The sequence below is a fragment of the Oncorhynchus gorbuscha genome, linkage group LG09 (assembly GCF_021184085.1).
Source record: "Oncorhynchus gorbuscha isolate QuinsamMale2020 ecotype Even-year linkage group LG09, OgorEven_v1.0, whole genome shotgun sequence".
Lineage (NCBI taxonomy): Eukaryota > Metazoa > Chordata > Actinopteri > Salmoniformes > Salmonidae > Oncorhynchus > Oncorhynchus gorbuscha.
The window spans coordinates 13,904,101-13,918,747 of record NC_060181.1 but is presented as its reverse complement, the minus strand read 5'-3'; the positions used below and the strand labels follow the sequence as shown (position 1 = coordinate 13,918,747).

At 49.9% G+C, this 14,647-nt stretch overlaps 1 protein-coding gene across 4 annotated transcripts in view; it reads right to left on the bottom strand.

Annotated features, from left to right (window-relative positions):
• Positions 1-306: 306 nt before the first annotated feature.
• The window catches only part of LOC124043188 (rho family-interacting cell polarization regulator 2-like), a 157,750-nt gene continuing 143,409 nt past the window's right edge, over positions 307-14,647 (bottom strand). For all 4 annotated transcript variants that reach the window (XM_046361475.1, XM_046361478.1, XM_046361476.1 and 1 more), the window contains 11 exons: positions 14,255-14,647; positions 13,883-14,147; positions 12,895-13,064; positions 7,804-7,972; positions 7,483-7,615; positions 6,470-6,634; positions 3,018-3,254; positions 1,945-2,147; positions 1,681-1,764; positions 1,447-1,537; positions 307-1,351 (listed from right to left, as the gene is read on the bottom strand). The exon at positions 14,255-14,647 is cut by the window's right edge and continues 44 nt beyond it. In XM_046361475.1, the coding sequence (XP_046217431.1) occupies positions 1,251-1,351; positions 1,447-1,537; positions 1,681-1,764; positions 1,945-2,147; positions 3,018-3,254; positions 6,470-6,634; positions 7,483-7,615; positions 7,804-7,972; positions 12,895-13,064; positions 13,883-14,147; positions 14,255-14,647 (2,011 nt within the window). In that variant the 3' untranslated portion in view covers positions 307-1,250. The remainder of the gene's footprint in view (positions 1,352-1,446; positions 1,538-1,680; positions 1,765-1,944; positions 2,148-3,017; positions 3,255-6,469; positions 6,635-7,482; positions 7,616-7,803; positions 7,973-12,894; positions 13,065-13,882; positions 14,148-14,254) is intronic.

The following is a 14,647-nucleotide window of genomic DNA, read 5'->3' as shown; positions in this document are numbered from 1 at the left end:
ATTTCCAGTAACATTTTATGTAAGCAAGATCATTCCCATGTTAATGAGTCCTTTTTTTAATGAAACTTTTTTTAAATCAAACATGAGCAAAAAAACACCAAATATAAAACTTTTACATGTGAAATAGTATCTGCATTCTGCCCTCTTACTCAAAAGTAAATTAAATATTAGAATCACAAATGTGGCGTAAATAAATTAAGTCGAGAAAAACACTTTGTTGTCATGCTGAAGAAGCCCCGGACTCAGTAGTATAGATACAACTGGCATAAAAAGCTAGGCAGAGCGCTATAGCCCCGGTCCTTGCTGATTCGAAGCATCATCCCCTTAGACAGGCCCTTGGTTCTGCACTGTACAGTTGTGGAGAAAGTGCATTCTCCTTTCATACTAACTCTCCCTGACTCACACTCACTCCTCCAGTCGTACCTGCTTCCCAATGAAATAAATCATGATCAAATCTCATCAGTTCCCAGCAAGCAGACATTCAATCTCTGAATGTAGATCCCAGGCATGTGTGAGTAGAGAACTTTGTTTGAAAGGCAGTCCAAGTATGACTCTCTCTTCATGTTGTGCATGTTGGAGTGAGAACATTGCTTACTGGTAACTACTATTTAGGGAAAGACTTCCTTCTTTATGCATGTTGACGAGGACTTGCGAGCGTTGCTTTTAACTACCTCCTGCCGAGCGATTTGACTGTCATTTGTCCCCTAAATGATCTTCCATGGCACCCTCTGACAGAAAGTGTTCAAACGGTCTGTAAAATCCCTGAATCTCAACAGTACATAACACCAAATATATCCAGTTCAGAGTATAATGCTATTATATTTACATGTCTGACACAGTGCAATTCGAAAAGCGCAAATAACCTTTTGTCTAATGAACGTGACCTCCTAAAACAAATGAATAGCAGTTATATAAGGATATCATATATCAAACACAGCCGTGATAATCATAATCAGTTGTGATGGTAGAGATGCTCTGTCTGTGCAGTGAGAGATGGTTTAATAGTGGTGGTCAGAGAATGGACAGGTAGGATTTACACCAGTCTGTTTAAGGATGAGACGTGGCCCTTCCATGTTTAGTTGGGCTCCTCTGCGTTGATGCGGCCACTCCCCCTAGCTGTGTCCATTTAAACGCATGTCTAGTCTGCATGGCTCAAAGCACAGGCGCGGGCGGGGGGGGGGGGTTGTTCTAGGGGGGTCCCCCTCCTGTGGATGTAAGGCTCCTAGGTTCATTTAGTTAGTCCTGTGCTTTCAGAAGGCGGTGGTGACGGCGTTCCCTCGCCGCGTCCCCAGTCGTACCATCTCTCGGGGCATCGTGTCCAGTTGCTCATACGCCAGACGGCCCTCTTCACCTGTATAAGTCAATCAAATTCATCTTTTGCTTAAAACAGACATTGATGGGGCTAAAAATGGACAGAATATTTTTTTTTTTCAAACTGTCACTCACCGAAAGTGAGCAGGGTTTCTATGGCAACATGGCGAAGCTCCTCGTCTGCCGAGTCGCACAGTGACACCACCGCCCGGAGGCTCTCTACTGCCTGAGATGGAGAAAGAAACAGAGGGGTTTGATAGCTGGTGTCACAGATCCTCTCACTTCAGAGAGACGTCACAATAAGATGCGTCATATGAATATGAAGGGGAAATGTCGGTTCTATAGCTAAAAGCGAAAAGCAACACTGACCTGTAGACAGCTAAGAGCAGCACAGGCAGACCTTTGGGTTTGAACTCCAGCCTCCCACAAGGCCTGTGTGTAGCAATCCACCGCCTGTAAAGACACACAGAAACACAAATGAACAAACTCAAGTTACTGCCCAGTCATAGCACCTGTCCAGTATTCTAGGCAGGCTTAGTGACCTTGACAGGCAAATGGTGTTTATTATTAGGGCTATGTTTACTTTAGCCTGAGCGGGTCAAGGATCAAACCTACTGACACGCACACACTGACCTTTGACCTGAAGGGTGTGTGTGAGGAAGCAGAGGTGATGTAGGCAGCTGCAGCCTCGCTGAGCTGGGGGTCTTGGTGGGAGAGGAGGGAAGCCAGCGCCCTGAGGGTCTGCTGCCGGGGACACAGGCCGGTGTGTGAGACCTCATCCAGTTCCTTGAGACAACGCTCCGGGTCGTCACCACTCAGGCCCTCCGCAAACACAGCTGAGGGGAGGAAAAAATAACTCAATTAACTCACAGGTACTTACAAGTCTAGTTTTGTTCAGTGAACCATGTGTGGACCCCCTCACATCCTGACTCAGCCGGGCAGACGTGTGTCCGCCATCGCGCATGTTGATTTGGACCGTCCACACCAGATGTGATCAGGACACGTAGGTAGAAATATCAAAAACTATGAACCAACTATTTTAATTTGGGGACAGTTCGAAACACATGACACATTCATGGCCATTTAGCTAGCTAGCTTACTGTCGCTAGACAACTTGTCCTGGGAAATAAAACACTGGGTTGTTAATTTACCTGAAAAACACTGACCTTTTTTTCTGGATCTTTGTAGAATTTTGAGCCATTTTGTGTCACACAAAATCGTATGTTCTCTACTCTTGACAATTAATCCACAGATAAAAGGGGAACCTAGTTAGGTTCTAGTAATTGTCCCAGCGTCGTCCGGGTTAGGGGAGGGTTTGGCCGGAGTAGGCCATCATTGTAAAATAAGAATTTGTTCTTAACTGACTTGCCTAGTTAAATCAAATCAAATAATCTCTCCTCCTTCAGCCTTCTTCTTTTGTGGACTTTATATGGAGGTTGGCAACCAACTTGAAGGTGTATGGGACCACTGGTATATTACCACCACCAACTATACTGGAGTATGGACCTCAGTTCATCTTTCAATCAACCACGTGGGTATGTACTCTTAACCAATGAGATGGGAGAGGCGGGACTTGATGTGAATCACGAGTCAAAAATTGAACCCAGTTGTATTTTAGCACCTGGTTACGCAGACGCACGTGAGCAGTTTGGATGAAATGATTGAATAACATGTAGGTCAGAATGTGTGTTGGTCCTCAGTCTTACCTTCTCTGGCCACCTGCAATAGGTGTTCCTCCATGTCCTCCACGCTGTGCTCCGAGACGTAGCTGTGGAACTGAAACACTGTGACCATGTCCTGGGACCGGGCCGAAGGGGGGACCACGTCCTGGGACCGGGCCGAAGGGGGGACCACGTCCTGGGACCGGGCCGAAGGGGGGTGGCAGGTAGGGGAGGAGGCCAGATCACTCCTGTCCACCATCTCACTCACCACCAGCCGGATCACTGGGGAGGGAAGAGAGAGGCATCCGTGTGACATATATACAGTGACAGTACTGAGACAGCTGTGTGAGATATATACAGTGACAGTACTGAGACAGCTGTGTGAGATATAGACAGTGAGTACTGAGACAGCTGTGTGAGATATATACAGTGACAGTGCTGAGACAGCTGTGTGAGATATATACAGTGACAGTACTGAGACAGCTGTGTGAGATATATACAGTGAGTACTGAGACAGCTGTGTGAGATATATACAGTGAGTACTGAGACAGCTGTGTGAGATATATACAGTGAGTACTGAGACAGCTGTGTGAGATATATACAGTGAGTACTGAGACAGCTGTGTGAGATATATACAGTGAGTACTGAGACAGCTGTGTGAGATATATACAGTGACAGTAGTGAGACAGCTGTGTGAGATATATACAGTGAGTACTGAGACAGCTGTGTGAGATATATACAGTGACAGTAGTGAGACAGCTGTGTGAGATGTAGACAGTGACAGTACTGAGACAGCTGTGTGAGATATATACAGTGACTACTGCACTACACACCATGGTGTAATTATATATGCAGCATGGACTAAGTCGCTTTGGATAAAAACGTCTGCTAAATGACATTATTTATATTATACAACCAAACAGACTTAATCACAAACACACCATACTTGTCACTTGCACATGCAAATATATATATACAGTGGGGCAAAAAAAATACTTATTTTCCACCATAATTTGCAAATCATCTGGATTTTTTTCCTTCTCATTTTATCTGTCATAGTTGAAGTGTACCTCTGATGAACATTACAGGCCTCTCTCATCTTTTTAAGTGGGAGAACTTGCACAATTGGTGGCTGACTAAATACTTTTTTGCCCCACTGTATATATATATATATATGCAAAAGTATGTGCACACCCCTTCAAATGAGTTGATTTGGCTATTTCAGCCACACCTGTTGATTGATTGATTTAATTTATTAGACCATTTTTTAAATACACATAAGGGTCTCCAGCCGGTGACACCTCCACATACAATGTAAGAAAATCATCAAGGACAACCCAATGAAGCTTAAAGGTTTTTTTCCTAATAAACAACTCTGGATAGGTACATCTCCCTGGTCTCACATACCCTTATTATATACAGCAAGCGATCCCTAATATACAGTGCATTCCCAAAAGCCTTTGCAGCCCTAGACTTTGACGTTTTGTTACGTTGCAGCCTTATTCTAAAAATGATTTCTTTTAAATTCCCCTCAATCTACACACAATACCCAAGAATGACAAAGCAAAAACAGGTTTTCCAAAATGTTAGCACATTACCTTAATTACATAAGTATTCAGACCCTTTGCTATTAGACTCAAAATTTAGATCAGGTGCATCCTGTTTCCATTGATCATCCTTGAGATGTTTCTACAACTTGATTGGAGTCCACCTGTGGTAAATTCAATTGATTGGACATGATTTAAAAAAGGCACACACCTGTCTATATAAGGTCCAACAGTTGACAGTGCATGTCAGAGCAAAAACCAAGCCATGAGGTCGAAAGAATTGTCCATAGCGCTCCGAGACAGGATTGTGTCAAGGCACAGATCTGGGGAAGGGTACACAAAAAAAATCCTTGAGTGGCCCAGCCAGAGTCCGGACCTGAACCCTGAACTCGAACATCTCTTGAGAGAAATGAAAACACCTGTGCAGCGACGCTCCCCATCCAACCTGACAGAGCAACGCTCCCCATCCAACCTGACAGAGCAACGCTCCCCATCCAACCTGACAGAGCAACGCTCCCAGTCCAACCTGACAGAGCAACGCTCCCCATCCAACCTGACAGAGCAACGCTCCCCATCCAACCTGACAGAGCAACGCTCCCCATCCAACCTGACAGAGCAATGCTCCCCATCCAACCTGACAGAGCGACGCTCCCCATCCAACCTCACAGAGCGATGCTCCCCATCCAACCTGACAGAGCGACGCTCCCCATCCAACCTAACAGAGCGGCGCTCCCCATCCAACCTGACAGAGCGACGCTCCCCATCCAACCTCACAGAGCGACGCTCCCCATCCAACCTAACAGAGCGACGCTCCCCATCCAACCTAACAGAGCAACGCTCCCCATCCAACCTGACAGAGCGACGCTCCCCATCCAACCTGACAGAGCAACGCTCCCCATCCAACCTCACAGAGCGACACTCCCCATCCAACCTAACAGAGCGACGCTCCCCATCCAACCTGACAGAGCGACGCTCCCCATCCAACCTGACAGAGCAACGCTCCCCATCCAACCTAACAGAGCTACGCTCCCCATCCAACCTCACAGAGCGACGCTCCCCATCCAACCTAACAGAGCGATGCTCCCCATCCAACCTAACAGAGAGGCGCTCCCATCCAACCTGACAGAGCGACGCTCCCCATCCAACCTAACAGAGAGGCGCTCCCCATCCAACCTGACAGAGCGACGCTCCCATCCAACCTAACAGAGAGGCGCTCCCCATCCAACCTGACAGAGCGACGCTCCCCATCCAACCTAACAGAGAGGCGCTCCCATCCAACCTGACAGAGAGGCGCTCCCATCCAACCTGACAGAGCGACGCCCCCCATCCAACCTGACAGAGAGGCGCTCCCATCCAACCTCACAGAGAGGCGCTCCCCATCCAACCTCACAGAGAGGCGCTCCCCATCCAACCTGACAGAGCGACGCTCCCCATCCAACCTGACAGAGCGACGCTCCCCATCCAACCTAATAGAGAGGCGCTCCCATCCAACCTGACAGAGAGGCGCTCCCATCCAACCTGACAGAGCGACGCTCCCCATCCAACCTGACAGAGCGACGCTCCCCATCCAACCTGACAGAGCGACGCTCCCCATCCAACCTGACAGAGCGACGCTCCCCATCCAACCTGACAGACCTTGTTCTCGCTTCGTCATTCAGGGGTATTGAGTATGGGTTGATGACAAAAAAATATCTATTTAATCAATTTTAGAATAAAGCTGTAACGTAACAAAATGTGGAAAATGGGAAGGTCTGAATACTTTCCTAATGCTCTGTATTAAAAGAAAAATCACAATATGATACTCAATTGGCATACTAAAATGGAAAAAGGGATGAATAGACCATTTCAGTTTTCACATAGAAATAAGCTGCATTCGCATATGTTGGACACACATAGTTAAACACAATACAGTAGTTATACATTTTAAGGCATATAAAGAAGAGTGCCTACCCGTGTCAGCTGCGGTGTGTGGGTGTCTCTCCTGCAGTGGGCGAGTGTAGCAGTGGTGCATGTGTTTGAGCACCCGGTCCAGCGTAGCGTGGAACAGTGCACCAGAACCACTACACTCCGACCACAGAGCCATACGAGCAGGCCGCTCCGACAGCCCTGGGAGCACTGAGAGAGAAAGGACAGACGGAGATTCATTATTAGGTTATAGATAAATGTGTAAGTCAAAAAGAAGAAAACACACTCCTCAGGAGTGCTCCCACTCCTCCTGTGGGCCTCCCGAGTGGTGCAGTGGTCTAAGGCTGTGCCACTAGAGGTCCTGGTTCGAGTCCAGGCTCTGTCGCAGCCGGCTGCCACTGGGACACCTTTGGGGCGGCGCACAATTGGCCCAGCGTCATTCGGGATAGGAGAGGGTTTGGCCGGCAGGGATGTCCTTGTCCCATCGCACACTAGCAACTCCTGTGGCGGGCCGGGCGCAGTGGACGCTGACACAGTGTTTCCTCTGACACATTGGTGCGGCTGGCTTTCGGGTTAAGTGGGCATTGTGTCAAGAAGCAGTGCGGCTTGGTTGGGTTGTGTTTCGGAGGACGCATGGCTCGCGACCTTCGTCTCCCCTGAGTCCGTACGGGAGTAACAGCGATGAGACAAGACTGTAACTACCAATTGGGTACCAGGAAAAAGGGGTTAAAAAAAATAAGGTCTCAACTGCTCCCACGACTCTGTCCCCTGTTCCCGGGACTCTGTCCCCTGCTCCCGGGACTCTGTCCCCTGCTGCTCCCGGGACTCTGTCCCCTGCTGCTCCCGGGACTCTGTCCCCTGCTGCTCCCGGGACTCTGTCCCCTGCTGCTCCCGGGACTCTGTCCCCTGCTGCTCCCGGGACTCTGTCCGCTGCTCCCACGACTCTGTCCCCTGCTCCCACGACTCTGTCCCCTGCTCCCACGACTCTGTCCCCTGCTCCCACGACTCTGTCCCCTGCTCCCACGACTCTGTCCCCTGCTCCAGAGTAGACTACTCACCGTCAGCAGCAGAGGTGATGCTCCCCAGGCGTTCTGTGCTGATCTCTCCTAGTTCCTCTAGCAGCTGAGTCTGAGCTGAGAGCTTCTGGAGCTGGGCTCGACGCTGCCAAGGGCTCCCCCCACTGGACAGGAGCTGTCATTACACACAGACACAGTCACACGTAGTCGTGGCCAATAAATGATAGGAGAGCTTCCACCCCGCACTATTAGATTGATACAAATGACATTTTACTACAACCGCTTCATAATTAGTTTTCAGTCTGTTAAGTTAGATTGTTATCGATTAGAAATGTTTGAAATGACTGGAACATGTTAATTCACCTGGATGAGATGGTCGCAGTACTGCAGGTGAATGACGATAGCCACGTCCAGGTTCTCGTTGCCGGTAGTGAGAGGCAGGGGGCTGCCGGCCACACTGTTTCCCACCCCGGTGTCCTCCGTCAGGGCTTCACTCAGATGACCCCTGACCTCTGGGTGCGGGCCCCCAGGTCTGTTAAGACAGACAGGAGATACACACTGTCACCAGAAGGAAGCAGCAGAGTATAGAAGTATAGAAGTATAGAAGTGTAGAAGTATAGAAGTGCACTAAAATTACTACTATAGCCATTAGAATACAACAGTATGTGAATCAGCATGATATGGGATGCTAGAGTTAAATGCAGTACGAATCCATCTACAATATGTAATTTTTTGGGGGCGACCTGATAAAATTCACATAGATACAGTGCCTTGTGAAAGTATTCGGCCCCCTTGAACTTTGCGACCTTTTGCCACATTTCAGGCTTCAAACATAAAGATATAAAACTGTATTTTTTTGTGAAGATTCAACAACAAGTGGGACACAATCATGAAGTGGAACGACATTTATTGGATATTTCAAACTTTTTTAACAAATCAAAAACTGAAAAATTGGGCGCGCAAAATTATTCAGCCCCTTTACTTTCAGTGCAGCAAACTCTCTCCAGAAGTTCAGTGAGGATCTCTGAATGATCCAATGTTGAGCTAAATGACTAATGATGATAAATACAATCCACCTGTGTGTAATCAAGTCTCCGTATAAATGCACCTGCACTGTGATAGTCTCAGAGGTCCGTTAAAAGCGCAGAGAGCATCATGAAGAACAAGGAACACACCAGGCAGGTCCGAGATACTGTTGTGAAGAAGTTTAAAGCCTGATTTGGATACAAAAAGATTTCCCAAGCTTAAAACATCCCAAGGAGCACTGTGCAAGCGATAATATTGAAATGGAAGGAGTATCAGACCACTGCAAATCTACCAAGACCTGGCCGTCCCTCTAAACTTTCAGCTCATACAAGGAGAAGACCCATGATCACTCTGGATGAACTGCAGAGATCTACGGCTGAGGTGGGAGACTCTGTCCATAGGACAACAATCAGTCGTATATTGCACAAATCTGGCCTTTATGGAAGAGTGGCAAGAAGAAAGCCATTTCTTAAAGATATCCATAAAAAGTGTTGTTTAAAGTTTGCCACAAGCCACCTGGGAGACACACCAAACATATGGAAGAAGGTGCTCTGGTCAGATGAAACCAAAATTGAACTATTTGGCAACAATGCAAAACGTTATGTTTGGCGTAAAAGCAACAGAGCTCATCACCCTGAACACACCATCCCCACTGTCAAACATGGTGGTGGCAGCATCATGGTTTGGGCCTGCCTTTCTTCAGCAGGGACAGGGAAGATGGTTAAAATTGATGGGAAGATGGATGGAGCCAAATACAGGACCATTCTGGAAGAAAACCTGATGGAGTCTGCAAAAGACCTGAGACTGGGACGGAGATTTGTCTTCCAACAAGACAATGATCCAAAACATAAAGCAAAATCTACAATGGAATGGTTCAAAAATAAACATATCCAGGTGTTAGAATGGCCAAGTCAAAGTCCAGACCTGAATCCAATCGAGAATCTGTGGAAAGAACTGAAAACTGCTGTTAACAAATGCTCTCCATCCAACCTCACTGAGCTCGAGCTGTTTTGCAAGGAGGAATGGGAAAAAAATTCAGTCTCTCGATGTGCAAAACTGATAGAGACATACCCCAAGCGACTTACAGCTGTAATCGCAGCAAAAGGTGGCGCTACAAAGTATTAACTTAAGGGGGCCGAATAATTTTGCATGCCCAATTTTTCAGTTTTTGATTTGTTAAAAAAGTTGGAAATATCCAATAAATGTCGTTCCACTTCATGATTGTGTCCCACTTGTTGTTTATTCTTCACAAAAAATACAGTTTTATATCTTTATGTTTGAAGCCTGAAATGTGGCAAAAGGTCGCAAAGTTCAAGGGGGCCGAATACTTTCGCAAGGCACTGTATGTCATTCTCATTGGAAGCAAGTCTAAGAAGCGGTTAGATATGTTCTATATAGTTTCGGTTTCGGTTTTGCGTTTTTTCAAACAGATGAATATACAGGGGGAGAGACAGGGAGAGAGACAGATGGAAATGGGGAGAGACAGGGAGAGAGACAGATGGGAATGGGGAGAGACAGGGAGAGAGACAGATGGGAATGGGGAGAGACAGGGAGAGAGACAGATGGGAATGAGGAGAGACAGGGAGAGAGACAGATGGGAATGGGGAGAGACAGGGAGAGAGACAGATGGGAATGAGGAGAGACAGGGAGAGAGACAGATGGAAATGGGGAGAGACAGGGAGAGAGACAGATGGGAATGGGGAGAGACAGGGAGAGAGACAGATGGGAATGGGGAGAGACAGGGAGAGAGACAGATGGGAATGGGGAGAGACAGGGAGAGAGACAGATGGGAATGGGGAGAGAGACAGATGGGAGGGAGGAGAGAGACAGATGGGAGGGAGGAGAGAGACAGATGGGAGGGGGAGAGAGACAGATGGGAGGGGGAGAGAGATGCGGGGGAGAGACAGATGGGGGAGAGAGACAGATGGGGAGAGAGACAGATGGGGGAGAGAGACAGATGTGGGGGAGAGAGACAGATGGGAGGGGGAGAGAGACAGATGGGAGGGGGAGAGAGACAGATGGGAGGGGGAGAGAGACAGATGCGGGGGAGAGACAGATGGGGGAGAGAGATGGGGGAGAGAGATGGGGGAGAGGGGAGAAAGACAGATGGGGAGGAGAGACACGGATGGGGGAGAGACACAGATGGGGGAGAGACACAGATGGGGGGGGAGAGACACAGATGGGAGGGGGAGAGACACAGATGGGAGGGGGAGAGAGACAGATGGGGAGGAGAGAGACAGATGGGAGGGGGAGAGAGACAGATGGGAGGGGGAGAGAGATGCGGGGGAGAGACAGATGGGGGGAGAGACAGATGGGGGAGAGAGACAGATGAGGGGGAGAGAGACAGATGGGAGGGGGAGAGAGACAGATGGGAGGGGGAGAGAGACAGATGCGGGGAGAGACAGATGGGGGGAGAGATGGGGGAGAGGGAGAAAGACAGATGGGGAGGGAGACACGGATGGGGGGAGAGACACAGATGGGGGGAGAGACACAGATGGGAGGGGGAGAGACACAGATGGGAGGGGGAGAGACACAGATGGGAGGGGGAGAGAGACAGATGGGGAGGAGAGAGACAGATGGGGAGGAGAGAGACAGATGGGGAGGAAGAGACAGATGGGAGGAGGGAAGAGACAGATGGGGGGGAAGAGACAGATGGGGAGGAGAGAGACAGATGGGGAGGAGAGAGACAGATGGGGAGGAGAGAGACAGATGGGAGGGGGGGAGAGAGACAGATGGGGGGGGAGAGACAGATGGGGAGGGAGAGACAGATGGGGGAGAGAGACAGATGGGGAGGAGAGAGACAGATGGGAGGGGGAAGAGACAGATGGGAGGGGGAAGAGACAGATGGGAGGGGGAAGAGACAGATGGGAGGGGGAGAGACAGATGGGGGGGGGAGAGACAGATGGGATGGGGGAGAGAGAGACAGATGGGGGAGAGAGAGACAGATGGGGGAGAGAGAGACAGATGGGGGAGAGAGAGACAGATGGGGGAGAGAGTGATGGTAGGGGGGAGAGAGACAGATGGAAGGGGGAGAGAGAGATGGGAGGGGGGAGAGACAGATGGGAGAGAGACAGATGGGAGAGAGACAGATGGGAGACAGATGGGAGAGAGACAGATGGGAGAGAGGGAGAGAAACAGATGGGAGAGAGACAGATGGGAGAGAGGGAGAGAGACAGATGGGAGAGAGAGAGAGACAGATGGGAGAGAGACAGATGGGAGAGAGGGAGAGAGACAGATGGGAGAGAGAGAGACAGATGGGAGAGAGAGAGAGAGATGGGAGAGAGAGAGACAGATGGGAGAGAGGGAGAGAGACAGATGGGAGAGAGAGAGAGACAGATGGGAGAGAGGGAGAGACAGATGGGAGAGAGGGAGAGAGACAGATGGGAGAGGGAGAGAGACAGATGGGAGAGAGGGAGAGAGACAGATGGGAGAGAGGGAGAGAGACAGATGGGAGAGAGGGAGAGAGAGATGAGAGCGAAACCAAGAGGGGGAGAGAAACAAATAGAGGGGGAGAGAGGTGGGGGAGAGAGAGACAGAGGGGGGAGCGAGAGAGACAGTTAGGGGGAGCGAGAGAGACAGAGAGAGGGGGAGAGAGTGGGGGGAGAGAGAGAGGGGGAGAGAGTGGGGGTGAGAGAGAGGGGGAGAGAGACAGATAGCGGGGGAGAGAGACAGATATAGGGGGAGAGAGAAACAGGTAGAGGGGAGAGAGAGACAGGTAGAGAGGTGCGAGAGAGACAGAGGGGGGAGAGAGACGGAGAGAGGGGGAGAGAGAGGGGGAGAGAGAGACAAATAGAGGGGGAGAGAGACAAATAGAGGGGGAAAGCGATAGATAGAGGTGGGAGCGAGAGAGACAGAGAGGGGGAGAGAGACGGAGAGAGGGGGAGAGACAGATAGGGGGAGCGAGAGAGAGACAGATAGCGGGGAGAGAGACAGATATAGGGGGAGAGAGAGACAGGTAGAGGGGAAAGAGAGACAGGTAGAGGGGAAAGAGAGACAGGTAGAGGGGAAAGAGAGACAGGTAGAGGGGAAAGAGAGACAGGTAGAGAGGTGAGGGGAGCGAGAGAGACAGATAGAGGGGAGAGAGAGAGAGAGAGAGAGAGACAGATAGAGGGGGAGAGAGAGCGACAGATAGACAGGGGAGAGAGAGAGACATATAGAGGGGGGAGAGAGAGACAGATAGAGGGGGAGAGAGAGACAGATAGAGGGGAGAAAAACAGCCTGGGTTAGTCCCACACATACACGGGCCCAGTAGAATCTCATTGGCCGTGGAGGGACAGTGGGGTTAGCAGACAGAGGTTAGAGGCAGATGGAAGGAGACAGGCAGGGTCACCACCACCACCATCTCCCAGGCAGGGACAGAGGGGTAGTAGACTAGCGAGAGGACAGGGGAGAGGACTTGCCTCCTCCCATCCCTCCCTCCTGACTCACCCGATACTGTCCGCCTCCATGTCAAAGAACACGGAGCGCTGGAGGGTGTGGTCATCACCCGTGTCATCGTCGTCAAAGTCGGAGGTGTTGAGGAAGTCGAAGCTCTCCAGGGCGCTCTCAACCATCAGAGTGAGGCTGGACGACCTGCTCCTGTTGCCCGGGAGGCGGCACTGAGGGAGAGATCAGACCCTGAAGAACCCTGCAGGGTGTGGGTTGTCTGGTAATGCCAGACTAGGTTGGCCTACTTACTGAGGGAGAGATCAGACCCTGAAGAACCCTGCAGGGTGTGGGTTGTCTGGTAATGCCAGACTAGGTTGGCCTACTACTGAGGGAGAGATCAGACCCTGAAGAACCCTGCAGGGTGTGGGTTGTCTGGTAATGCCAGACTAGGTTGGCCTACTACTGAGGGAGAGATCAGACCCTGAAGAACCCTGCAGGGTGTGGGTTGTCTGGTAATGCCAGACTAGGTTGGCCTACTACTGAGGGAGAGACGACCTGCAGTCATAGGAGATTAAACTGGATGTCAAGGCTACTGTGACAATAAAACCTATGTACATAAACAACTATCATAAACTACCGCTCTTACAAATATTTCAGCAGATAATACTTTTTCATAAAGGTCATCAGAAACAATGTAGCCTCAGCTTGAACTGAAGGTAGCATAGCGGTTAAAAGCATTGGGTTAGTAACCGAAAGGTTGGTTGGTTTGAATCCCCAAGTCGAGCAGGTGAAAAATCTGTCGATGTGCCCTTGAACAAGGCACTTACCCCTAATCGCTCCTGTTAGTCGCTCTGGATAAGAGCATCTGCTAAATGACTCAAATGTAACAGGTAATGCACCAGGGTTGGGCTCAATTCTGTCTGAAGTTAATTCAGGATTTGAAATGAATTCCTACGGAGAAATTAAATGTCAAATTGAGCTAATATTGCATTGACCTCCAACCCTGTGATGCACACAGAGTTGCTTGAGGAGAAAGTACAGGCCTCACCTTGAGTATGTCCTCCAGGCGCATCACTTCCTGTTCCAGGTCCTGTAGCTCTCTACAGCGTTGTTCCAGTGACTCTAGCCTCAGTAGCAGACTCTGCAGGGTTTCTTCCAGGTTGCTCTCCAGGAAGGCCCGGCTCCCCTCCCCAGCCCAGCTCAGAACCCCCGCCTCGGGCAGAATGTCAGACGATGTCAGTCTCCTTACTAGTTGCCTGGTCAAGCTGCCTGGTTCTTCAGTGTCAAGTTCTACGGGCTTCAGTAGCTCCGAGCTGACAATAGAATAGAATTTAATAGAATACAACACAATTTCATTGTCCCTCAAGGGGAGATTTGTTTGGCCTCTGCGTATCATAAAGACAAAACATCCATCTATTACCTGTCATCTTCATCACCGTCCCTGTCCGGCCCAGTGATGTCCGGACACACACCCCCGGGAGCGACCGCAGACAACTGCCTCTCCGAGAGAGAGACGGATCCTCCATTACACTGGGACTCCGCCCTCTCCCACTCTGACTCCGCCTCCTCGCTGACCACGCTGGTACTCACGCTGCCGCTGCTACCGCGACTCTCCTCTTCCTCCTCACCTTCCTCTGCCTCTTCCACTACGTCTGCATGTATTCGAACGGTTACTTCAACGTTGGGGATTTGGGGCTGGGGGCAGGTCTCAGGGGGTGTGACGGTGATTTCGGGGTTGGACTGGCCAGGGGCGAGGCTGGGGGACGAGACTGAAGTATCGGAGAAGGTAAAGGAGAGGCGCTTGCACTCGGTG